The 26,439-nt window shown below is 42.8% G+C and overlaps 1 protein-coding gene across 1 annotated transcript; it reads left to right on the top strand.

Annotated features, from left to right (window-relative positions):
- Nucleotides 1-8,316: 8,316 nt before the first annotated feature.
- LOC115140572 (neuropeptide Y receptor type 1-like) lies at nt 8,317-25,272 on the top strand. Its single transcript, XM_029678909.2, has 2 exons — nt 8,317-8,526; nt 23,799-25,272. The coding sequence occupies exon 2, from the start codon at nt 23,971-23,973 to the stop codon at nt 25,087-25,089; it is 1,119 nt and encodes a 372-aa protein (XP_029534769.1). The 5' UTR covers nt 8,317-8,526; nt 23,799-23,970; the 3' UTR covers nt 25,090-25,272.
- Nucleotides 25,273-26,439: the final 1,167 nt, after the last annotated feature.

The raw sequence follows: 26,439 nt of genomic DNA on the forward strand, positions 1-26,439 counted from the left end.
CGGAGAGTGAGATCACACAGTCACAGCTGGTGCTCTCTCATGCGTGATCCAGTGTTGCATGCCTCGAAGCGAGCGTAAAGGCATTTAGCTCATCTGGTGGGCTCGTGTTGCTTGGCCGCTTGCGGCTGGGTTTCCCTTTGTAATCCGCAATAGTTTGCAAGCCCTGCCACACCCATCTCTTGTGGATTAGAAGTGGATCATGTCCTGAAATCACATTGAACACGAGTCTTCAATGTGTCAATGTTCTCTTACTGTGTAATTATTATCCTTTCATTACCTTTTACATTCAAGCTCTAGTCAATTTTAGAGAACGGTACATACAGTCACTGTTTCAGACTATGATCTTAACCCAGAAAAACATGTACTTTAATTTATTCTGAAATAATGCTCCTTCATGTCTGTCTTTCCTCACAGAAAGGCCATTTAAAAATGGGTGTGGATAGAGGGATGGCCATATGAGTGACAGGTGTGGAGATTGTGCAGGGGAGAAGAGCCGTAGTCCTGCACAGTACACACCTCTACAGTTCATTGCTGGAGAGTATTAGTGCTTGCTCATTGGGACAACATTGACAACTCCCCAAGTCCATCTGCTTTCTATCAGCAAAGGAGCATGCACACTCTCTCTTCCCAATGTTCAAAGAAAATAATTTGTTCCGTTTGGGACACTTACATTTTTGATATCTCATTTCAAATATGTTGTATACTAAATATTGAAAATATTGTCCATTTTTTACTTTGCACCAGTGACAACAGCCTTGTTCTTGTATTTTAATGCAGTTCTTAAACAGGAACCTAAATGTGAGAGATGTGCTGGTATTACTTAATTGTTCAGGAAGATGACACCTGCATCTACGCTCTATGCGAACACCATGCTGTGTGTTAATGTCCATAGAGGGCTCTTTGGATGTTCTGTCTGTCTGGTTTTCAGGCACACTCAGTCTGACTTATGCAGGAGGTCCCTCCTTCTCTTCACATCTCTCTATAGGGGAAGTGCGTGGGGAGAGTGTGAACATGTCATCTTCTGGCTAATAAGTACAAAATACTTATTAAATTGTTTTCTTTGTGAAGGCCTGTATGATCTGTCCACATGTCTTGTGATGCTGTTTCAAGGTTGAAGGATGTGAGACACATAGTTTGACACCAGTAGGCTATATAGGTGGGCATGGTAGCTGTAATTCTCAAATCCTAACCTAGCCTCCTACCGTTTTAGCATTGAGGAGGATTGACAATCTGCAATATTTTCTTACCAGTTTAATTGACCTTTGGGAAAACACGGGGAAACTGGTGGAATTGGAGGGATGGATATAGTAAGCTATGCTATGGGAACTAGAGTCACTAGAGAACAAAATTGAATACATTTAAACTCTATATCTGATATGGTACAGGTGTCTTCTTTTTGATAAGCCCATAACCATGTATGTGAGGTTTATACTTTTGTATCAAAGTAGATTTTTTTAAGACTACCAAGAAAATATCTGTGTGCCCCTGATTTAGCCCATTGCAGTAAAAGCTTTTAAGGACTTCTCAAGTTTTTGCTCGGCTGAGTTAGAATACCTCGTGATGAGCTGCATATCATACTATATATACTTACAAAGAGAGTTTTTATCTATATATTTCGTAGCTGTCTATTTACAACCACAAACTGATGCTGGCACTAAGACTCCACTCAACAAGCTGTATAGGGCCATAAGTGAACAAGAAAAGGCAGATACAGAAGTGCCCCTTATCGAGGTCTGTAATTCGAATGCAGGGAAACTGAAATCAGTTTTACCAAATTTTTACCAGCATGTCACCTGTGCAACTAGAGGCAACAAAACTCTAGATCAGCTTTACTCCACACACAGAAACGCATACAAGGCTCTCACTCGCTCTCCCTTTGTCACGCCCTGACCTTAGAGAGCCTGTTTATTTCTCTATTTGGTTAGGTCAGGGTGTGATTTGGGTGGGCATTCTAGTTTTCTATTTCTTTGTTGGCCGGGTATAGTTTCCAATCAGAGGCAGCTGTCTGTCTATCGTTGTCTCTGATTGGGAATCATACTTAGGCAGCCTGTTTTCCACCTGAGTTTGTGGGATCTTGTTTTTGCACAGTAGCTGTATTAGCCCTGCAGAACTTTACGTTTGTTGATCTTTTGTTGTTTTTTTGGTGTTCATCTAAAATAAAGAAAGATGTACACTTTCCACGCTGCGCTTTGGTCTCATTCCGACGACGGACATAACACCCTTTGGAAAATATGACCATAACTCTATCATCCTGATTCCTGCTTATAAGCAAAAACTCAAAACAGGAAGTACCAGTGACGTGCTCAATACATAAGTGGTGCGATGAAGCAGATGTTAAGCTAAGCTTCCGGGATTCAGACGATAACATTGAGGAGTTTACCTCGTCAGCCCCTTTTATTAATGGAAGGATCACCCATTTTGAATGTTATATTGTTGTTGCGCATCTGAGTCATTCCCTGGGTCATTTCATTTTTTCATGTGTATTTGAGTTATTGGCGTACAAGCAGGCAGAAATCCGTCCGGTAGGACATAGCACCATGATAAAGTCTCTTTCACTACACTGGAAGGTAATAGGAATACGACTTTTAGATCACGAAAACATCTATCATACATGTTAGATTTCAATACCGGCCAATGTCATAACTCAGGAGGATGTCTTCTCTCGAATGAGCCATTGATCATATTTTTGCCATATTCCTACCTCAAGAAATGTATAATTTAATGGAGGGTCTAGCACATTTGTCATATTTGTCTGCCTCTTTAGTCCAGGGTGCATTGCATGGTGTCATTGCTAGATGTATTATAAAAATGAGATAGGGATCCAATGAATGAAGGAACAGATAAACGCCCCACCCAGCAGACTGTTGACCAATCGCGTTCATGTTGTCATCCTGCGTCATGCGGTTGCTAAGCTAATCTTCAAGCAATTCCTTCTCAAAGTCAGTATGTATGTCAAGAAACGTGCCTATTTTCCTTGAAAGTACGTAATGTCACGATTCCAAAGCTATGCGACACTACAGATAGCAAGTTAATTAAAACATCTCAGAAAAGATTTGTAATGTTTTACTTCTTGTTGACGAAATTTGTGCTCATGTTGGGTTTATGAGCTAGCGCCCAATAGACTCCCATTCACTCCTTGAAGGAAAGCGTGATGTAGCATGGGCAATGTTTCACATCTCCTCAAAAGTATATCTGCCGTTGTGAATGTTAAACTCCACTTTGTGAGGCACATCGATCTGCAAGTTGAGATTTTAGACTCCTAAATTGATAGTGTAGTTTGTTTAGGCGATTTGACAGCTAACTAGCTACGTTACTTGCTGATATTGTCTTTGGTATTATTGTGTGTAGCTCTGTTTGCTAGCTAGCTACCTAACGCCCATAGAGAGCATTGCATTGTGATGTTTGGACATTACTGCGGGGACAAGTGAGGTCAGGCACTAATGTTGAGTGATTAGGTCTAGCTCGCAGTCAGCGTTTCAATTCATCCCAAAGGTTCTTCCACACTGACCTCAACAAACCATTTCTGTATGGACCTCGCTTTGTGCATGGGGGCATTGTCATGCTGAATAGGAAAGGGCCTTCTCCAAACTGTTGCCATAAAGTTGAAGCACAAAATCGCTTAGAATGTCATTGTATGCTGTAGTGTTAAGATTTGTCTTCACTGAAAATAAGGGGCCTAGCCTGAACCATGAAAAATAGCCCGAGACCATTATTCCTCCTCCACCAAATTTTACAGTTGGCACTATGCATTGGGGCAGGTAGCATTCTCCTGGCATCCGCCAAACCCAGATTCGTCCGTCAGACTGCCAGATGGTGAAGCTTGATTCAACACTCCAGAGAACGCATTTACACTGTTCCAGAGTCCAATAGCGGTGAGCTTTACACCACTCCAGCCGATGCTTGGCTTTGCGTATGGTGGTCTTAGGCTTGTGTGCGGCTGCTTGGCCACGGAACCCATTTCATGAAGCTCCAGACGAACAGTTCTTGTGCTGATGTTGCTTCCAGAGGCAGTTTGGAACTCGGTAATGAGTGTTGCAACCGAGGACAGACGATTTTTACGTGCTACGTGCTTCAGCGATCGGCAATCCCGTTCTGTGAGCATGTGTGGCCTACCACTTCGCAGCTGAGTCGTTATTGCTCCTAGTCTTCATTTCGCAAATATAGCACTTACAGTTGACCAGGGCAGCTCTAGTAGGGAAGACGTTTGACGAACTGACATGTTGGAAAGGTGGCATCCTATGGAAGTAAGCGTTAGAACTCACTGAGCTACTCAGTAAGGCCATTTTACTGCCAATGTTTGTTTATTTTTTTTCACTTTTATTTAATCAGGTAAGCTAGTTGAGAACAAGTTCTCATTTACAATTGAGACCTGGTCAAGATAAAGCAAAGCAGTGTGACACAAACAACAACACAGAATTTACACATGGAATAAACAAGCGTACAGTCAATAACATTTAAAAAAAATGTATATACAGTGTGTACAAATGGCGTGAGGAGGTAAGGCAATAAATAGGCCATAGTTGCGAAGTAATTACAATTTAGAAAATGAACACTGGAGTGATAGATGAGCAGAGTCGTTCATCTCTAGGAGACAGAACGTGTCTCCTTCCTGAGCGGTATGACAGCTGCGTGGTCCCATGGTGTTTATACTTGCGTACTATTGTTTGTACAGATGAACGTGGTACCCTCAGGCATTTGGAAATTGCTCCCAAGGATGAACCAGACTTTTTAGGTCTTGGCTGATTTACACTGCTCAAAAAAATAAAGGGAACACTTAAACAACACAATGTAACTCCAAGTCAATCACACTTCTGTGAAATCAAACTGTCCACTTAGGAAGCAACACTGATTGACAATAAATTTCACATGCTGTTGTGCAAATTGAATAGACAACAGGTGGAAATTATAGGCAATTAGCAAGACACCCCCAATAAAGGAGTGTTTCTGCAGGTGGTGACCACAGACCACTTCTCAGTTCCTATGCTTCCTGGCTGATGTTTTTGTCACTTTTGAATGCTGGCGGTGCATGAGACGGAGTCTACAACCCACACAGGTAGTGCAGCTCATCTAGGATGGCACATCAATGCGAGCTGTGGCAAGAAGGTTTGCTGTGTCTGTCAGCGTAGTGTCCAGAGCATGGAGGCGCTACCAGGAGACAGGCCAGTACATCAGGAGATGTGGAGGAGGCCGTAGGAGGGCAACAACCCAGCAGCAGGACCGCTACCTCCGCCTTTGTGCAAGGAGGAGCAGGAGGAGCACTGCCAGAGCCCTGCAAAATGACCTCCAGCTGGCCAAAAATGTGCATGTGTCTGCTCAAACGGTCGGAAACAGACACCATGAGGGTGGTATGAGGGCCTGACGTCCACAGGTGGGGGTTGTGCTTACAGCCCAACACCGTGCAGGACGTTTGGCATTTGCCAGAGAACACCAAGTTTGGCAAATTCGCCACTGGCGCCTTGTGCTCTTCACAGATGAAAGCAGGTTCAGACTGAGCACATGTGACAGACGTGACAGAGTCTGGAGACGCCGTGGAGAATGTTCTGCTGCCTGCAACATCCTCCAGCTTGACCGGTTTGGCGGTGGGTCAGTCATGGTGTGGGGTGGCATTTCTTTGGGGGGCCGCACAGCCCTCCATGTGCTCGCCAGAGGTAGCCTGACTGCCATTAGGTACCGAGATGAGATCCTCAGACCCCTTGTGAGACCATATTCTGGTGCGGTTGGCCCTGGGTTCCTCCTAATGCAAGACAATGCTAGACCTCATGTGGCTGGAGTGTGTCAGCAGTTCCTGCAAGAGGAAGGCATTGATGCTATGGACTGGCCCGTCCGTTCCCCAGACCTGAATCCAATTGAGCACATCTGGGACATCATGTCTCGCTCCATCCACCAACGCCACGTTGCACCACAGACTGTCCAGGAGTTGGCGGATGCTTTAGTCCAGGTCTGGGAGGAGATCCCTCAGGAGACCATCCGCCACCTCATCAGGAGCATGCCCAGGCGTGGTAGGGAGGTCATACAGGCACATGGAGGCCACACACACTACTGAGCCTCATTTTGACTTGTTTTAAGGACATTACATCAAAGTTGGATCAGCCTGTAGTGTGGTTTTCCACTTGAATTTTGAGTATGACTCCAAATCCAGACCTCCATGGGTTGATAAATTTGATTTCCATTGATACATTTGTGTGATTTTGTTGTCAGCACATTCAACTATGTAAAGAAAAAAGTATTTCATTCATTCAGATCTAGGATGTGTTGTTTTAGTGTTCCCTTTATTTTTTTGAGCAGTGTATTTTGATTTTCCCACGATGTCAAGCAAAGAGGCACTGAGTTTGCAGGTAGGCCTTGAAATACATCCACAGGTACACCTCCAATTGACTCAAATGATGTCAATTAGCCTATCAGATGCTTCTAAAGCCATGACATCATTTTCTGGAATTTTCCAAGCTGTTTAAAGGCAAAGTCAACTTAGTGTATGTAAACTTCTCACCCACTGGAAAATCGATACAGTGAATTATAAGTGAAATAATCTCTCTGTAAACAATTGTTGGAAAAATTACTTGTGACATGCACAAAGTAGATGTCATAACCGACTTGCCAAAACTATAGTTTGTTAACAATAACAATAGTTTTAATGACTCCAACCTAAGTGTATGTAAACTTCCGACTTCAACTGTATTATATAGTGAACTTGTTTCAAGCAGACCACCACAGTCCTTGTGCCGAAGAACACCAAGGTAATCTGTCTAATTGACTACCACCCTGTAGCACTCAAATCTGTAGCCATGAAATGCTTTGAAAGGCTGGTCATAGCTCACATCAACATCATCCCAGGCACCATGAACCCTCTCCAATTTGTGTACCGCCCCAACAGATCTACACATGAAGCAATCTCTATTGTACTCCACACTGCCCTCTCACACCTGGTCAAGATGAACACCTTTGTGAGAATGCTGTTCATTGACCACAACTCAGAGTTCAACACCATAGTGCCCACCAAAGCTCATCACTAAGCTCAGGACCCTGAAACTAAACACCTCCCTCTGCAACTGGATCCTGGACCTACTGACGGGCTGCCCCAGGTGGTGAGGGTAGGTAACAAAACCTCAGCCACGCTGACCCTCAACATGGGGTTCCCTCAGAGGTGCGTGCATAGTCACCTCCTGTACTCCCTGTTCACCCACGACTGTGTGGCCATACACATCTCCAACACAATCATTCTCTTTGCTTACAACACAACGGTGTAAGGCCTGATCACCAACGACAATAAGACAGCCTATAGGGAGGAGGTCAGTGACCTGGCAGTGTGGTGCCGGTACAGCAACCTCTCCCTCAATGTCAGCAAGACAAAGGAGTTGATTGTGGATGACAGGTAACGGATTCCCCATCCACATTGACAGGGCTATAGTGGAGTGGGTTGAGAGCTCCAACTTCCTTGGTCAACACATCACTAAGGAATGAATATGTTCCACACACATACAATGCTTCTTTTCTCTGCCTCCACATGGCAAGCGGTACCGATGCACCATGTCTGGAACCAACAGGACCTTGAACAGCTTCTACCCTCAAGCCATAAAACTACTAAATAGTTAACCAAATAGCTAGCCTGACTATCTGCATTGACCATTTTTGCACTAATTTGACTCATCAATGCTGCTACTGTTTATTATCTATCCTGTTGCCTAGTCACTTTACCACTACTATCTACCTCAATTACCTCATACCCCTGCACATCAACTTGGTACTGGTACCCCATGTATGATTACTCATTGTGTATATTACTTGTGTTATTATTTTTTATGTGTTTTTAAATATTTTTCTTTCTCTGCATTGTTGGGAGCATTTCACTGTTAATCTACACCTGTTGTTTACAAGCATGTGACAAATAACATTTGATTTAAACAGAGGTCAGAATTCCTTATAGAATGGCCACAAAGGGACTCTTTTCATCACTCACCTTCTTACAAAACTTTCTGGGATGTGATGACTTTCACCAGTTGAGAGTGTGTGATAGCCTACACTTTTTCCTATACTTTTTTTCCTAGCCTCTAACTCATTCACGATATATCCATGCTATTGCTTAGCTTTGAATGAGGAGAGGAGACTCAACTTTCATGACATGATGTTGCTATAGATGCTTTCATTTTGCTGTGTCTATAGTATTCACTTTAAAAAGATACAGACCATATATTTTTAGTGTCTGCTCACAAATGATCCTGACCATGGTGTGTCCTGTTTTTTTTTATACATAAAACTAAGTGTCACATTATCACAGAGAATGAACTTCTACGTCAGCCTATCAGATGGGCAAATTATTTCACTAGAAATCAGATCCTTTGTTTAGTTCTCACTGTATGGTCGCTTTAACGCTTTACGAGAGATCACCATGTTATGTTTGATATCGACAAGCCACCTCCTACCTTCCTGTGCATGCTTGATAAAATCTCTTCTGTGGAGATTCTCAATATTCATTCCTCCTGCAAACCGGACCTTGAGTGTGAAGTTCGGGAAAGGGGGATACAATAAAAGGTAAGCTTAGAATATCCTATTGGCAATGCATTATTATTTTTATAGCATTGTAATTACGCCAGGAATGATTTATTAAACCATGTGAATGGCAAAGTAAAGAGACCGAAGTTAGGTCTTCAGATGGTTTTCTCCAGCTGTGGGCAGATGTGTAGTCGAAGGGACTAAGCGCATGTATCATGGTTGGGAGAAGCTATTTGTTATAGGCTCAGAAGATGTTGAAGCCCTTTATTGAATTACAGTTAATAAGTTGCTAAATTAGACAATAGCCAATGTCTTCCCCCCTCTATTTAGATTACACTTGGAGTGGGGTGATAATTTATTATACTGTCACACTGTTTGTGCCTTCAATGTTCAAAAGGAGACGTTCCTTGTGCGTCTGCATCATTTGGCAGATGAGACGGAACTGTAGACTATAGCTTACGAATAGTCAATGGGGGCCAAGGAAAATCTCAGTGAGATGTAGAGAAACGTTCAGCAAACGTTTTCTACTTTTATTCTCATATTCGGTCAAACAATAAACTATTGGCTATGCTTAGCCTATACCGATTGGCTAAAACAATTGCTTTGAGGACCTATATAATAGGCTATTGTTATATTTGTTGGGATATATTACATTAGGAAACAGTGAAAAAGGCCATTACTGAACTAATGCGTTAATTAATGCCTCAAAAACAATAATATTCCCTATTGATGTTCAACTCTGTATTGAGTATGATGCAGGCTAACTCACTCTGTGTGTCTAAGCTAAACGGTTCAAAGAACTTAATCTGCATCATGACACCCCTCATTACCCCCTGTCTGTATTTGCTTTAGTTCAATGAGATATCCGCTCTTTGGGTATCTATAGTCAGGCTATAATAAAATTTAGTTGAGAATGCCAATTTCAAGATTCAACACACATTTATGGGACTGTATGGCATCATGTGTTGGCAAATGCATTACAATGTTGCAGGAAGTGGCTGAATATGTACATAGTAAAGTCCCTTTTTTATACAACGGGGGGTTTGGAATTTCCATTGTTAGAGCCTATCCAGCCCATGATATACTAGACAACATACACATGGCCAGTACATTAATAAAAAATGCCATTGTTTATGTCTTTACCTAGATACACACTTACTACTACTACTTCTCTGGGCAGATCCACTGCCCAGCTATTCAATTTAGAAACTTAATCTCCACTGTGAAAAGCATATAAAACATTATCTTCAACGTTTGCAACAATGTTGCAATATTGAAATTCGATCCCCACTGTGTCCCATAGTAATGAAGGAGTCGAGATAAGACAGACAGTCGTCTTTTCTCAGCCAGTCGAATTCGTGAATCAGCACAATTTCTATGGATATATATATATACATATATATATGTACAACAGTTTTTCTATTGACATGCCATCTTGCTGTCTTTCCAGCTTCAGTCTGAAGTGATTGTGTTACTTGTATAGTTGGCTAGCTAGTTCCAGAACTGCAAAGTGGTGCAACTGTTGAGAATCTGAGTCTATGGTTGTTGTTGGGGAAAGGGGTTGACTGTGTATGAGTGTGTGTGTGTGTGTGTGTGTGTGTGTGTGTGTGTGTGTGTGTGTGTGTGTGTGTGTGTGTGTGTGTGTGTGTGTGTGTATCCCACAACTGTTGTGAGGGAATAAAAGATGTTAGGGACAATACAGGATGATTCCCAATAATTGATTGCTAATATAATAATTGCTTGCCATAATGTCATTTTGGTAATGGCGAGACTGGTGAGAGGTAAAAATCCTTTGCATAAATTGCCTACATTACTACAATATATTAATAGCTAATTATGGAAAATAAGATAAACAGGATTTAAAAAATATATATATATATATATATATATATTTTTTTTTAATGGCTATATATAATACAAATCGAGGTGAGGGCGATGGAAATGCATTTGGCGGTTGATCTCCTCCTGTTCTGTGGGTGGCACTCTGTGCTCTTTTCGAAGGATGGGTCCCGGTCTCTTCGGGGCTATGGGATCTGGGGGGTTGGGGGTGGTCTGCCGGGCATTGGGATCACAACCCAACTTGGGATGAGGAGGGGTTTTAGCAGGTGGAATAGTGGGGACCAATTGGAGGTTTACTTAGTAGCAATGCAAATATCATGGTACAGATATATAGGCAATCATCATGTTACTTTTTAATGGTACGTTTACAAACATACATTTTGATAAATAGAATTGAAACTTGTGTCTCATTATGGTAAGTGGTGAAATAAGTATAGCCAGTTATAATTGTAATGGCTTGGCAGATAACAAGAAAAGACGATCAGTATTTACCTGGCTATAAGAGAAGCGATTTAATATCTATTGTTCACAGGAAACTCATTCAACAATTTTAGATGAAGTTTTGTGGAAAAGGGACTGGGGGGGACAAATTATATTTCTCCCATGGGCAAAGAAATTCAAAAGGGGTGATGATTTTAATTAACAGTAATTTTGATCCCAATGTGCAAAATGTCCTAACAGATATTATTATTATTATATTAAATATGTTATTGGACAATAAACAGATTGGGCTTATTAACCTATACATTCCAAATAATGAGGATCCAAGCTTCTTTGAAAGTATATATGAGAATGTATCAACTCTACAAGCAACACTAGACTATATTATTATGGTGGGGGATTTTAATATGGTTTTAAAAACCCCTATGGACCGTAAAGGAAATCACACTGCAAACTATCACACTCAGGCACTTAAGGAAATCATGAATGTCATAGATATATTGGAATTAGTGGATATATGGAGGCTTAAATACCATGACCTAGTGAGATATACATGGCGGAGGCTTAATCAAGCTAGTCATCTTGATTACTTTCTTATGTCATTCTCGCTGGCACCAAAAGTAAAAAAAAAAAAAGTGTTGATAGGGGACAGAATGCGGTCGGATCGTCACATAATTGGCATGTAAACTCCGAAAATAAAGAAACGTCCTCTCACTGTGAACTGTGTTATTTTCAGCAAACTTAACCTGTGTAAATATTTGTATGAACATAACAAGATTCAACAACTGAGACATAAACTGAACAAGTTCCACAGACATGTGACTCACAGAAATTGAATAATGTGCCCCTGAACAAAAGGGGGGGGGGGCAAAAGTAACAGTCAGTATCTGGTGTGGCCACCAGCTGCATTAAGTTCTGCAGTGCATCTCCTCCTCATGGACTGCACCAGATTTGCCAGTTCTTGCTGTGAGATGTTATGCCACTCTTCCACCAAGGCGCCTGCAAGTTCCCAAACATTTCTGGGGGGAATGGCCCTAGCCCTCACACTCCGATCCAACAGGTCCCAGACGTTCTCAATGGGATTGAGATCCGGGCTCTTTGCTGGCCATGGCAGAACACTAACATTCCTGTCTTGCAGGAAATCATGCACAGAACGAGTAGTATGGCTGGTGGTATTGTCATGCTGGAAGGTCATGTCAGGATTAGCCTGCTGGAAGGGTACCACATGAGGGAGGAGGATGTCTTCCCTGTAACGCACAGAGTTGAGATTGCCTGCAATAACCACAAGCTCAGTCCGATGATGTTGTGCCACACCGCCCCAGACCATAACGGACCCTCCACCTCCAAATCGATCCCGCTCCAGAGTACAGGCCTCGATGTAACGCTCATTCCTTCGACGATAAACGCGATTCCGACCATCAGCCCTGGTGAGAAAAAACAGCGACTCGTCAGTGAAGCGCACTTTTTGCCAGTCCTGTCTGGTCCAGCGATGGTGGGTTTGTGCCCATAGGTGACGTTGTTTTCAGTGATGTCTGGTGAGGACCTGCCTTACAACATGCCCAAAAGCCCTCAGTCTAGCCTCTCTCAGCCTATTGAGACAGTCTGAGCACTGATGGAGGGATTGTGCGTTCCTGGTGTAACTCGGGCAGTTGCTGTTGCCATCCTATACCTGTCCCGCGGTGTGATGTTCGAATGTACCGATCCTGTGCAGGTGTTGTTACATGTGGTCTGCCACTGTGAGGACAATCAGCTGTCCGTCCTGTCTCCCTGTAGCGCTGTCTTAGGCATCTCACAGCACGGACATTTTGATTTATTGCCCTGGCCACATCTGCAGTCCTCATGCCTCCTTGCAGCATGCCTAAGACATGTTCACACAGATGAGCAGGGACCCTGGGCATCTTTCTTTTGGTGTTTTTCAGAATCAGTAGAAAGGCCTCTTTAGTGTCCTAAGTTTTTATTACTGTGACCTTTCCTACCGTCTGTAAGTTGTTGGTGTCTTAACGACAGTTCCACAGGTGCATGTTCGTCAATTGTTTATGGTTCATTGAACCATGTGAAACAGTGTTTAAACCCTTTACAATGAATATCTGTGAAGTTATTTGGATTTTTACAAATTATCTTTGAAAGACAGGGTCCTGAAAAGGGACGTTTCTTTTTTTGCTGAGTTTATATTACTCTTGCAGAATTTCCACATAGGCGAGGATATTGGAAATGTAATCAAAGCCTACTGGATGATAACTTATTTATATATATATATATATATATATATATATATCTAGGACAGAAGAATTTATAACTGACTTTTTCCGACATAACATAGGTACAGCAGATCCCCGTATTAGACCCTTTTAAATGTGCCTTTAGAGGCCATGCAATTCAGTACTCATCAATAAAACAAAAGCAATTTAGATCAAAATAATCCATATTAACAAAGGAAATTGAAGGACTAACAGCACAGTTAGATATAAATAAAAACTGTACCATAGAGGCACAGAATAAGTTAGAGGAAAAACAACAAATGGAGAAACTTATTCAAGAAAGATCCAGCGTAATATATTATAAAAATAAAGCAAACTGGATGGAATATGGGGACGAATATACCAAATTATTTTTCAATCTTCAACATAGAAATGCTACCAAACAAAATGTATTGAAACATGTTACAAATGATGGGGTCACACACGGTTCACCAAATGATATTTTGAAAGAGGAAGTAAAGGAAGAACTTTAAGAATATGTTTTGTTTCAGTCTCCTCCATCTCCACTAACCGAAGCTAATTGTATGGATTATTTTCCTATTAATAATGTAAAATGAACATCTGAACAGAAAGACTCATGTGAAGGCCAAATTACAGAGGAGGAACTTCTTGATGCAATTAAAGCCTTTAAGGCTGGGAAAACTCCAGGGCTGGATGGCATACTAGTAGAAGTATACCAATGTTTTTATATACTCAGAGGACCATTATTAACATGTTTTAACCTCAATTGGAGGCCTCTTACACTTCAGTGTTGTGATGCAAAAATCCTAGCTAAATACTTGGCGGATAGAATTAAAAAGGTATTGTCAGATATTATTCATCCTCGTCAGACAGTTTTTTTACATGGACGACACATTGGAGATAATATAAGACAAGTACTGGAAACAATAGAATACTATAAAATATCGGGGAAACCAGGCCTGGTTTTCATAGCTGATTTTGAAAAGACTTTTGATAAAGTACGACTGGAGTTCATATATAAATGCCTAGAATATTTTAATTTTGGAGAATCTCTTATAAAATGGGTTAAAGTTATGTATAGTAGCCCTAGGTGTAAAATAGTAAATAATGGCTACATCTCAGAAAGTTTTAAACTGTCAAGAGGAGTAAAACAAGGTTGTCCACTATCGGCATATATATTTATTATTGCATTCAAAATATTAGCTGTTAAAATTAGATCCAACAATAATATTAAGGGATTAGAAATCCGTGGCTTAAAAACAAATGTGTCATTGTACGCTGATGATTCATGTTTTCTTTTAAAACCACAATTAGAATCCCTCCACAGCCTCATAGAGGCTAGATTAAAACCAAATTATGATGAGTGTACTATGGGGTGTCAGGTAGCCTAGTAGTTAGAACGTTGGACTAGTAACTGTAAGGTTGCAAGATCAAATCCCTGAGCTGACAAGGTAAAAATCTGTCGCTCTGTCCCTGAACAAGGCAGTTAACCCACTGTTCCTAGGCCGTGATTGAAAATAAGAATTTGTTCTTAACTGACTTGCCTAGTTAAATAAAGGTAAAATATATATATATTATGCATTGGATCACTCAAAAATGCAACTTTTACATTACCATGTAGTTTACCAATAAAATGGTCTGACGGGGATGTGGACATACTCTGTATGCAAATCCCAAAAGAAAGAAATGATCTCACTCTAATACATTTTTATAGAAATAGATAAGATCTTGCTTACATGGAAAGGAAAATACCTGTCTATTTGTGGAAAAATAACGCTGATTAACTCTTTAGTCATATCACAGTTTACCTATTTGCTTATGGTTTTGCCTACACCTAGTGACCTGCTTTTTATATTATATGAACAAAAAAATATTCAATTTGATGTGAAATGGCATACCAGACAAAATTAAAAGGGCCTATTTATATAACAAATATGAATTCGGAGGGAAGAAATGATTAAATATTAAAGCATTAGACCTCGAACTAAATGCATCAGTAATACAAAAGTTATACTTAAATCTGAAATGGTTATCTAGTAAATTAGTAAGAATGTCTCAACCCATGTTCAAGAATGGCCTTTTTCCCTTTATTCAGATTACAACTGCTTACTTTCGGTTATTTGAAAACAAAATAATCTCGAAAATATAGATATTTTTTAAACAAGCCTTAGAAAGTTGGTTGCAATTTCAGTTTAAATGTCTGGTCTACCAAAATTACAACTAACTAATTGCAGCATCACCACAGAAATGGAAGAGGCAAGTAGACGGGGGGAAGTAAGGAACTTGTCTGTCGGCCCTACATTTAAGACAATTAATGGTAAAAGAAAATTGTGATAAATAAAACATATACCAATTTAATTTAAGGACTAAAAAATTGACAGCTGTGCCATATAAATTGCAAAATAGTTGGGAAGAGATTTTCGATGTACCGATTCCATGGCACATGCTTTATGAATTAACACACATAACAATGCCAGATTCAAAACTTCACATTTTTCAATTTAAATTATTATTCAAAATTCTTTCAACCGGTAGAAGGTTATAAATATGGGGGATACAATCTTCCCAAGCTCTGCAGATGTTCCTGCAAGGTGGCAAAGTCATTAGATAATTTATTTTGGTACTGCCCATACGTAGCGCGTTTTTGGTCACAGGTCCAAGAATGAATGAAGAATTGCAACATTTATCTAGAACTAACTCTGCAGATAGCCATACTGGGTGATTTGAAAAGTCATAGTCAATCAATCAATAATATAATAATTATTTTAGCTAAAATGTTTCTTTAATTCACAATCTGTAGAAGCTATGAGAATAGAAAGGTTCAGTACTTTTGTGAAGCATCACAGCACAGTTGAAAAATATATAGCAAATAGAAATCCAAAATGGATGGTGTTAAGAGATAGATGGGAGGGGTTGAATGGAGCTGAAGGGTGGGACTAATAACAACAAGATAACCAATGCAAAACATACAGGGTCTGTAAAATGTGTATAGGTTTAGAAATGGTTAAATAGCACAGTTACAAATAAAAATCAAACTGGATGGACATCAGAAATAGAGGAAGGACTAAAAACAAACAAAATATAACTATTGTCAAATAGATTGTGTCTGTAAAATGTGTATAATATGTATAAACTGAAGGTAGAAGCCTAAGTGTTATTGTTTATTAGTTATTCCAATTGAGGGAGGGGTGGTAGGGTTTGCGGGAATAATAAAGATATATTCAAAAAAAAAAGTGTGTATATGTACATATATACCACAATGCAGTTGTAAGCATACTAGGCATTCTATATTATACTACAACATCAGTCTAACTCACAATGGGTGTTGGGTTGGCTGAATGTTCAAGGCAGGTCCTCAATGTTCTTCAGCTAGTGAACCTCATCTTGTGTTCGACAATGGCAGCTGGTGTGGCAGAACTTCACATTGGCTCTTGCCAGCCCCATGCAGTCTTTTTCTCCTCCGGGTCAGATGATGTTGAGTCTACAGGATCTGTACTACTAAAGCTTCTGTCAAGGTCATCACACTAGTCAGTGTATGTCATTTGACTACTGTCCCAACCAACACACACTCAAACAAGGTACTATATCAACCCACCCCTCGTGTCAATAGATCATGCTAACTACAATACACAATACCCACCCCCCACAGACACCAGTCAGTCACCCACACCATTACATTTACATTTACATTTACAAAGTCATTTAGCAGACGCTCTTATCCAGAGCGACTTACAAATTGGTGCGTTCACCTTAAGACATCCAGTGGAACAGCCACTTTACAATAGTGCATCTAAATCTTTTAAGGGGGGGGGGGTGAGAAGGATTACTTTATCCTATCCTAGGTATTCCTGAAAGAGGTGGGGTTTCAGGTGTCTCCGGAAGGTGGTGATTGACTCCGCTGTCCTGGCGTCGTGAGGCAGTTTGTTCCACCATTGGGGGCCAGAGCAGCGAACAGTTTTGACTGGGCTGCGCGGGAACTGTACTTCCTCAGTGGTAGGGAGGCGAGCAGGCCAGAGGTGGATGAACGCAGTGCCCTTGTTTGGGTGTAGGGCCTGATCAGAGCCTGGAGGTACTGAGGTGCCGTTCCCCTCACAGCTCCGTAGGCAAGCACCATGGTCTTGTAGCGGATGCGAGCTTCAACTGGAAGCCAGTGGAGAGAGCGGAGGAGCGGGGTGACGTGAGAGAACTTGGGAAGGTTGAACACCAGATGGGCTGCGGCGTTCTGGATGAGTTGTAGGGGTTTAATGTCACAGGCAGGGAGCCCAGCCAACAGCGAGTTGCAGTAATCCAGACGGGAGATGACAAGTGCCTGGATTAGGACCTGCGCTGCTTCCTGTGTGAGGCAGGGTCGTACTCTGCGGATGTTGTAGAGCATGAACCTACAAGAACGGGCCACCGCCTTGATGTTAGTTGAGAACGACAGGGTGTTGTCCAGGATCACGCCAAGGTTCTTAGCGCTCTGGGAGGAGGACACAATGGAGTTGTCAACCGTGATGGCGAGATCATGGAACGGGCAGTCCTTCCCGGGAGGAAGAGCAGCTCCGTCTTGCCGAGGTTCAGCTTGAGGTGGTGATCCGTCATCCACACTGATATGTCTGCCAGACATGCAGAGATGCGATTCGCCACCTGGTCATCAGAAGGGGGAAAGGAGAAGATTAATTGTGTGTCGTCTGCATAGCAATGATAGGAGAGACCATGTGAGGTTATGACAGAGCCAAGTGACTTGGTGTATAGCGAGAATAGGAGAGGGCCTAGAACAGAGCCCTGGGGGACGCCAGTGGTGAGAGCGCGTGGTGAGGAGACAGATTCTCGCCACGCCACCTGGTAGGAGCGACCTGTCAGGTAGGACGCAATCCAAGCGTGGGCCGCGCCGGAGATGCCCAACTCGGAGAGGATGGAGAGGAGGATCTGATGGTTCACAGTATCGAAGGCAGCCGATAGGTCTAGAAGGATGAGAGCAGAGGAGAGAGAGTTAGCTTTAGCAGTGCGGAGGGCCTCCGTGATACAGAGAAGAGCAGTCTCAGTTGAATGTCTAGTCTTGAAACCTGACTGATTTGGATCAAGAAGGTCATTCTGAGAGAGATAGCGGGAGAGCTGGCCAAGGACGGCACGTTCAAGAGTTTTGGAGAGAAAAGAAAGAAGGGATACTGGTCTGTAGTTGTTGACATCGGAGGGATCGAGTGTAGGTTTTTTCAGAAGGGGTGCAACTCTCGCTCTCTTGAAGACAGAAGGGACGTAGCCAGCGGTCAGGGATGAGTTGATGAGCGAGGTGAGGTAAGGGAGAAGGTCTCCGGAAATGGTCTGGAGAAGAGAGGAGGGAATAGGGTCAAGCGGGCAGGTTGTTGGGCGGCCGGCCGTCACAAGACGCGAGATTTCATCTGGAGAGAGAGGGAGAAAGAGGTCAGAGCACAGGGTAGGGCAGTGTGAGCAGAACCAGCGGTGTCGTTTGACTTAGCAAACGAGGATCGGATGTCGTCGACCTTCTTTTCAAAATGGTTGACGAAGTCATCTGCAGAGAGGGAGGAGGGGGAGGGGGAGGAGGATTCAGGAGGGAGGAGAAGGTGGCAAAGAGCTTCCTAGGGTTAGAGGCAGATGCTTGGACTTTAGAGTGGTAGAAAGTGGCTTTAGCAGCAGAGACAGAAGAGGAAAATGTAGAGAGGAGGGAGTGAAAGGATGCCAGGTCCGCAGGGAGGCGAGTTTTCCTCCATTTCCGCTCGGCTGCCCGGAGCCCTGTTCTGTGAACTCGCAATGAGTCGTCGAGCCACGGAGCAGGAGGGGAGGACCGAGCCGGCCTGGAGGATAGGGGACATAGAGAATCAAGGGATGCAGAAAGGGAGGAGAGGAGGGTTGAGGAGGCAGAATCAGGAGATAGGTTGGAGAAGGTTTGAGCAGAGGGAAGAGATGATAGGATGGAAGAGGAGAGAGTAGCTGGGGAGAGAGAGCGAAGATTGGGACGGTGCGATACCATCCGAGTAGGGGCAGTGTGGGAAGTGTTGGATGAGAGCAAGAGGGAAAAGGATACAAGGTAGTGGTCGGAGACTTGGAGGGGAGTTGCAGTGAGGTTAGTGGAAGAACAGCATCTAGTAAAGATGAGGTCGAGCGTATTGCCTGCCTTGTGAGTAGAGGGGGAAGGTGAGAGGGTGAGGTCAAAAGAGGAGAGGAGTGGAAAGAAGGAGGCAGAGAGGAATGAGTCAAAGGTAGACGTGGGGAGGTTAAAGTCGCCCAGAACTGTGAGAGGTGAGCCATCCTCAGGAAAGGAGCTTATCAAGGCATCAAGCTCATTGATGAACTCTCCGAGGGAACCTGGAGGGCGATAAATGATAAGGATGTTAAGCTTGAAAGGGCTGGTAACTGTGACAGCATGGAATTCAAAGGAGGCGATAGACAGATGGGTAAGGGGAGAAAGAGATAATGACCACTTGGGAGAGATGAGGATCACGGTGCCACCACCCCGCTGACCAGAAGCTCTCGGGGTGTGCGAGAACACGTGGGCGGACGAAGAGAGAGCAGTAGGAGATAACACAGGAGTGTTATCTGTGGTGATCCATGTTTCCGTCAGTGCCAAGAAGTCGAGGGACTGGAGGGAGGCATAGGCTGAGATGAACTCACCATCCCCTCCTTACTACACTGAACAAAAATATAAAACGCAACATGCAACAATTTCAAAGATTTGACTGAGTTACAGTTCATGTAAAGAAATCTGTCATTTGAAATGAGTTCGCTAGGCCCTAATCTGTGGATTTCACATGACTGGGAATTCAGATATTCATCTGTTGGTCACAGATAATGTAAAAAATAGGTAGGGGCGTGGGATCAGAAAATCAGTCAGGATTTGGTGTAACCATTTGCCTCATGCAGCGCGACACATCTCTTTTGCATAGAGTTGATCAGGCTGTTGATTGTGGCCTTTGGAATGTTGCCCCTCTCCTCTTCAATGGCTGTGCGAAGTTGCTGGATATTGGCAGGAACTGGAACACGCTGTCATACACGTTGATCCAGAGCATCCCAAGCAGGCTCAGTGGGTGACATGTCTGGTGAGTTTGCGGGCCATGGAAGAACTGGGATATTTTTAACTTCCAGGAATTGTGTACAGATCCTTGAGACATGGGAATATGCATTATCATACTGAAACATGAGGTGATGGGGGCGGATGAATGGCACGACAATGGGCGTCAGGATCTCATCACGATATCTCTGTGCATTCATATTGCCAATGATAAAATGCAATTGTGGTCATTGTCTGTAGCTTATTCCTGCCCATACCATAACCCCACCGCCACCATGAGGCACTCTGTTCACAACATTGACATCAACAAACCGCTCGCCTACACGTCGCCATACACATTGTCTGCCATCTACCAAATAGAGTTGAAACCTGGATTCATCCATGAAGAGCACACTTTTCCAGCGTGCCAGAGGCCATCAAAGGTGAGCGTTTGCCCACTGAAGTCGGTTACGACGCCAAACTGCAGTAAGGTCAAGACCCTAGTGATGACGATGAGCATACAGATGAGCTTCCCTGAGACGGTTTCTGACAGTTTGTGCAGAAATTCTTTGGTTGTGCAAACCCAGTTTCATCAGCTGTCCATGTGGCTGGTCTCAGATGATCCCGCAGGTGAAAAAGACAGATGTGGAGGTAGTGTGGTTGCACATGGTCTGTGTAAGGCATGTTGGACGTACTGCCAAATTCTCTAAAACATTGTTGTAGGTGGCTTATGGTAAAGAAATGAACATTAAATTCTCTGGTAACAGCTCTGGTGGACATTCCTGCAGTCAGCAAGCCAATTGCACACTCCCTCAAAACTTGAGATGTCTGTGGCATTGTGTTGTATGACAAAACTGCACATTTTAGAGTGGCACAAGGTGCACCTGTGTAATAATTATGCTGCTTAGTCAGCATCTTGATATACCACACCTGTCAGGTGGATGGATTATATTGGCAAAGGACAAATGGTCCCTAACAGGGATGTAAACACATTTTTGCACAAAATCTGAGAGAAATAAACTTTTTGTGCATATGGACATTTCTGTGATCTTTTATTTTAGCTCATGAAACGTGGGACCAACACTTCCTACACGAACCACCATCCATTTGGGAATTCAATTTCAATCAGGGTTATATAGCATCACAGAATCTACAGTGTGACTGTCAACATAATCATTAGAAACAACCCTGGTTAAACCCCAGGTGGAAGTGGTTTTTTCAAGGCTACTTCATTTAGATCAATAAATAACTTAATTTCTCACTGAATAGCAATCCATCTGTTGAGCTCAAATAAAAGCAGATACATTAACATGAGATAATATTTTTCATGAGCTAATTAAATTCAAAGGGCTGGTACGGGAGGACCATAAATAATGGGCAATAGGTGCCAGTGGATAAGGTTCAGCCGCCATAAGTCTGTCCAGAAGTCTTTAGAGCAGGTTTATTCCAGATATAATGGTCCATTAAGTATCAAAAGTAAATGTAATTGCTAAAATGTACTTAAGTATCAAAAGTAAAAGTATAAATAATTTCAAAATCGTTATATTAAGCAGACCAGATGGGCACCATTTTAATTTATTTTTTATTTACAGATAGCCAGGGTCTCACTCCAACACTCAGACATATACAAATGACGCATGTGTTTAGTGAGTCCGCCAGATCAGAGACTGTAGGAATGACCAGGGATGTTCTCCTGATAAGGGTGTGAATTTGACAATTTTCCTGTCCTGCTAAGCATTCAAAATGTAACGAATACTTTTGGGTGTCAGAGAAAATGTATGGAGTAAATAGAACATTTCTTTCGGAATGTAGTGAAGCAGTGCGCCTCCCGAGTGCTGCAGTGGTCTAAGGCTAGACTAGAGATTCTGGTTCAAGTTCAGGCTCTGTTGCAGCTGGCGACCGGGAGACCCATGGGGCGGTGCACAAATGGACCTGCGTCGTCCGGGTTAGAGGAGGGTTTAGCCGGCAGGAATGTTCTTGTCCCATCACACTCTAGTGACTCCTGTGGCAGGCCCGGGTGCAATGCACACGGGCACAATCGCCAGGTGTACGGTGTTTCCTCTGACGCATTGGTGTGGCTGGCTTCCGTGTTAAGTGGGCATTGTGTCAAGAAGCAGTACGGGATGGCTGGGTTGTGTTTCGGAGGACGCACGGCTTTCGACTTTCACCTTTCCCGAGTCCGTACAGGAGTTGCAGCAATGGGACAAGACTGTAACTACCAATTGGATACCATGAAATTGGGGAGAAAGAGGGGAGAAAATACACATACCAAAAAGAAAACAACTTAAGTAGTACTTTAAAGTATTTTTACTTATGTACTTTACACCACTGATGTTATATCTAGTGTATGAGACAAGGCTTTGTATTTGAACACACGCACACACACAAATAGTCAAGCCGTAGGAAAATTTAGGGATGCTCACTCTGACATAGAGGGGCAGTGAATTGGAATAGCTAAGCCGTGATTGGCTGAGAAAGTTGGGTGACTTGTAGGTACCACTATGGTGAAAATAAGGGATGTTGGGCAACAAACTACTAGAAAAGGGGTGTTGAAACAGCCTTTTTAACATCAAAAGGTGCATTTATCCACAATGGATGCTTGGGAAATGTCACTTTGTAATAAGAGTGTCAATGAGGATAAGCATAATAATAATGACCATATCTTATTTCAATTAAAATCAAGAGGTTGCTGTGCTTTGAAATATGCAATTGATATTGTTGCAGTAAAAGAACATGGGTTGATTTTGGAATGGAATGCTGATCTTATCCTGAATTGCTAGCTCCCAAGACGTGAAATTAATCAAATTCAATTGCTCTCAGGAGCAATGTTGTAGCCTTGGGCTGAACATCCCTGTAACTTATATTTCCCTCACTAACTTTAAACATCAGCTATCTGAGCAGCTAACCGATCGCTGCAGCTGTAAATAGCCCACCCAATCTACCTACCTCATCCCCAAATTGTTTTTATTTACTTTTCTGCTCTTTTGCATACCAGTATTCCTACTTGCATATCATCATCTGCTCATCTATCACTCCAGTGTTAATTAGCTAAATTGTGATTGTGAAAGAGGAAGAAATGCTGTATATCCATTGTGTATATGCTACCCAGCAGGATTATATCCTTTAAGTATCTTCTCATTTAAATGTCTTATGTTTTATTCTGATGGCAAGTCATTGACACGGTTATTGTCACGGAAATGTACCGCCTGTGGAAGGCCTTGTCTTTGCTCTGGGGGTTGAGATGATTTACTGTATATCATGAGGCCTTTTGATAATAACACATTTCAGCATTCCTCCATGCTGCTTGCTTGATGATACGCTGTTAATGCATCCTTAGTTATAATTGCTAGTACTCAAGTAGACAGAGATATACTGTACATCTGCATGTTTTTCAGTCACCGCATCTTGAACCTCTCACATCATTCTCCTCTGTTTTGCAATAGTCTACTCTAAGAAATGGATTTTAGTGCTTACACAAGCACTTTAAGAGCCAAAACAAACACGAATGAATACTGCAATGATAGCCAAGGCTAAGTTTTGTTTTGAACAATTTCAAATATATTGGCGTATCTACTCACTCTCTTATATTTCAATTTACATTGTGTATGCACCAAAGTGGAAACCATTGAACCTGATATTATAGAAAGCAAAGATTATATTACATTTTAATATTGTTTTACTGCAGCCAGCAGTTTTCAGAACAGGAATTAACATGGTTGCAAAGACAAGTAATTTATTTCTCCTAGGGTTATTAAATAGCTTCATTCGCATTTGGGAAATCAGCTTGGTGAAGGATTTAATCTTTTGATTGTTGTGTTCTCTTTCAGACGGCAAAAAGACTGCAATCAATGTTCCAGCCATTACTAAGAGTACCGGTATGATTAAAACCACCGCAAACTCAAACATACAATAAAGACATCAGACAATATATTGAAGTGGAAGGGAAACATACTAATACATTTGGATCCCAGTCTAAAAAAACAAGTTTGGACTTCTAGCATGGAGGTGTCCCATGTGAACAATAGCAGTCATCACTCCTGGTGGAAAGAGATGCCTTGGGGCGACACAGACGAGTGCACCTCCTTCTGGAGTGGCACCACCTTCCTGATAGTTGCCTACAGCGCACTGGTCGCGGTTGGCCTTATCGGTAACACCTGCCTGGTGTTTGTCATCACACGGCAGAAGGAGATGCGGAATGTCACCAACATCTTCATCGCCAACCTGTCCATCTCTGACATCCTCATGTGCATTGTGTGCCTGCCTGTAACCATCATCTACACCCTGATGGACCGCTGGATCCTGGGGGAGGCACTCTGTAAGGTCACACCCTTTGTCCAGTGCATCTCTGTCACGGTTTCCATCTTCACCCTTGTCCTCATAGCCATGGAGCGCCACCAACTCATCATCCACCCCACTGGATGGAAGCCCATGGTGCGCCACTCCTACCTGGCTGTAGCCTTCACCTGGTTAGTGGCCTGCTTCATCTCTCTTCCTTTCCTCTTCTTCAACGTCCTCGACAACAGTCCTTTCCAGAACATGAGCCTCCCGTTCAATCTCTTCACTGACCACTTCATCTGTATGGAGCGATGGCCCTCAGAGCACAACCGACTGGCCTACACCACCTCCCTGCTGCTCTTCCAGTACTGCCTTCCCCTCATCCTCATCCTGGTCTGCTACCTGCGCATCTTCCTGCGTCTCCGACAGAGAAAATACATGGTGGAGCGAGCCAGGGACAACTGTCAGAAGAAAGCCAAGGGGTCAAAGAGGATCAATGCCATGTTGGCCTCCATTGTGGTAGTGTTTGCCCTCTGCTGGCTCCCGCTCAACATCTTCAATACCTTGTTTGACTGGAACCACCAGGCCATCCCATCCTGCCAGCATGACATAATCTTCTCTGCCTGCCACCTCACAGCCATGGCCTCCACCTGTGTCAATCCCATAATCTACGGCTTTCTCAACAGTAACTTCCAGAAAGAGCTAAAATCTACCCTATACCACTGCCGCTGCTGGGGGTCACCAGAGAGTTATGAGAGCTTCCCTCTTTCTATTGTCAGCACAGAGGTCACCAAGGGGTCAACCTTGAGCAAAGGATCAATTAGCATGAATGTACAGTCCTGACCCATTCAGAAAAGGAGAGAGAAAGTATAGAACTTCAATCCCCATTGTCTTAACCATCCATTACATTACATTTACATTTAAGTCATTTAGCAGACGCTCTTATCCAGAGCGACTTACAAATTGGTGCTTTCACCTTATGACATCCAGTGGAACAGCCACTTTACAATAGTGCATCTAGGTCTTTTAAGGGGGGGGGAGAAGGATTACTTTATCCTATCCTAGGTATTCCTTAAAGAGGTGGGGTTTCAGGTGTCTCCGGAAGGTGGTGATTGACTCCGCTGTCCTGGCGTCGTGAGGGAGTTTGTTCCACCATTGGGGGGCCAGAGCAGCGAACAGTTTTGACTGGGCTGAGCGGGAACTGTACTTCCTCAGTGGTAGGGAGGCGAGCAGGCCAGAGGTGGATGAACGCAGTGCCCTTGTTTGGGTGTAGGGCCTGATCAGAGCCTGGAGGTAGTGAGGTGCTGTTCCCCTCACAGCTCCGTAGGCAAGCACCATGGTCTTGTAGTGGATGCGAGCTTCAACTGGAAGCCAGTGGAGAGAGCGGAGGAGCGGGGTGACGTGAGAGAACTTGGGAAGGTTGAACACCAGAAGGGCTGCGGCGTTCTGGATGAGTTGTAGGGGTTTAATGGCACAGGCAGGGAGCCCAGCCAACAGCGAGTTGCAGTAATCCAGACGGGAGATGACAAGTGCCTGGATTAGGACCTGCGCCGCATCCATTGAAGGTTGACTTGTTGAGCTTAATGCTGGAGCAAGGGTTGACATGGCTGGAGTTGTTCAAATTAGTCACAGGGGATTGTTTTGTGTCTTAACAATCAATGGTTGGTCTCTTCGGTGGGCATGGAGAGAAATGGAAAAGTAAGAACACTGTGACCTAAAATAGATTTTACAGTGTCCTCAATTAGATACAGTGCATTCAGAAAGTATTAACAAAACATGGCCAGTGATTAAAAAAATCTAATCCATTTTAAAATTCAGGCTGTAAAACAACAAAACGTGGAAAAAGTCAAGGAGTGTGGTGTTACAGCCTGAATTTTAAATTGATTAAATGTAGATTTTTTTTGGTCACTGGCCTACTCCATAATATGAAAGTAGAATGATGTTTTTTCAAAAATGTTACTAATTAATTAAAAATGAAAAGATGAAATGCCTTGAGTCAATAAGTATTCAATCCCTTTGTTATGGTAATCCAAAATAGGAGTGAAAAGAGTAAACAATTGCTTAACAAGTAATATAAAGTGTTTAACATGTTTTTAATGACTTCAAACCTACAGGTGTCCTTCCTAACTAATTTGCCAGAGAGGAAGGAAACGGCTCAGGGATTTCACCATGAGTCCAATTATGACTTTAAAA

Source organism: Oncorhynchus nerka, linkage group LG13 (assembly GCF_034236695.1).
Source record: "Oncorhynchus nerka isolate Pitt River linkage group LG13, Oner_Uvic_2.0, whole genome shotgun sequence".
NCBI lineage: Eukaryota > Metazoa > Chordata > Actinopteri > Salmoniformes > Salmonidae > Oncorhynchus > Oncorhynchus nerka.

Excerpts from the sequence above, each read along its gene's own strand:
- LOC115140572 (XM_029678909.2), top strand. The coding sequence starts at position 23,971 with ATGGAGGTGTCCCATGTGAACAATAGCAGTCATCACTCCTGGTGGAAA.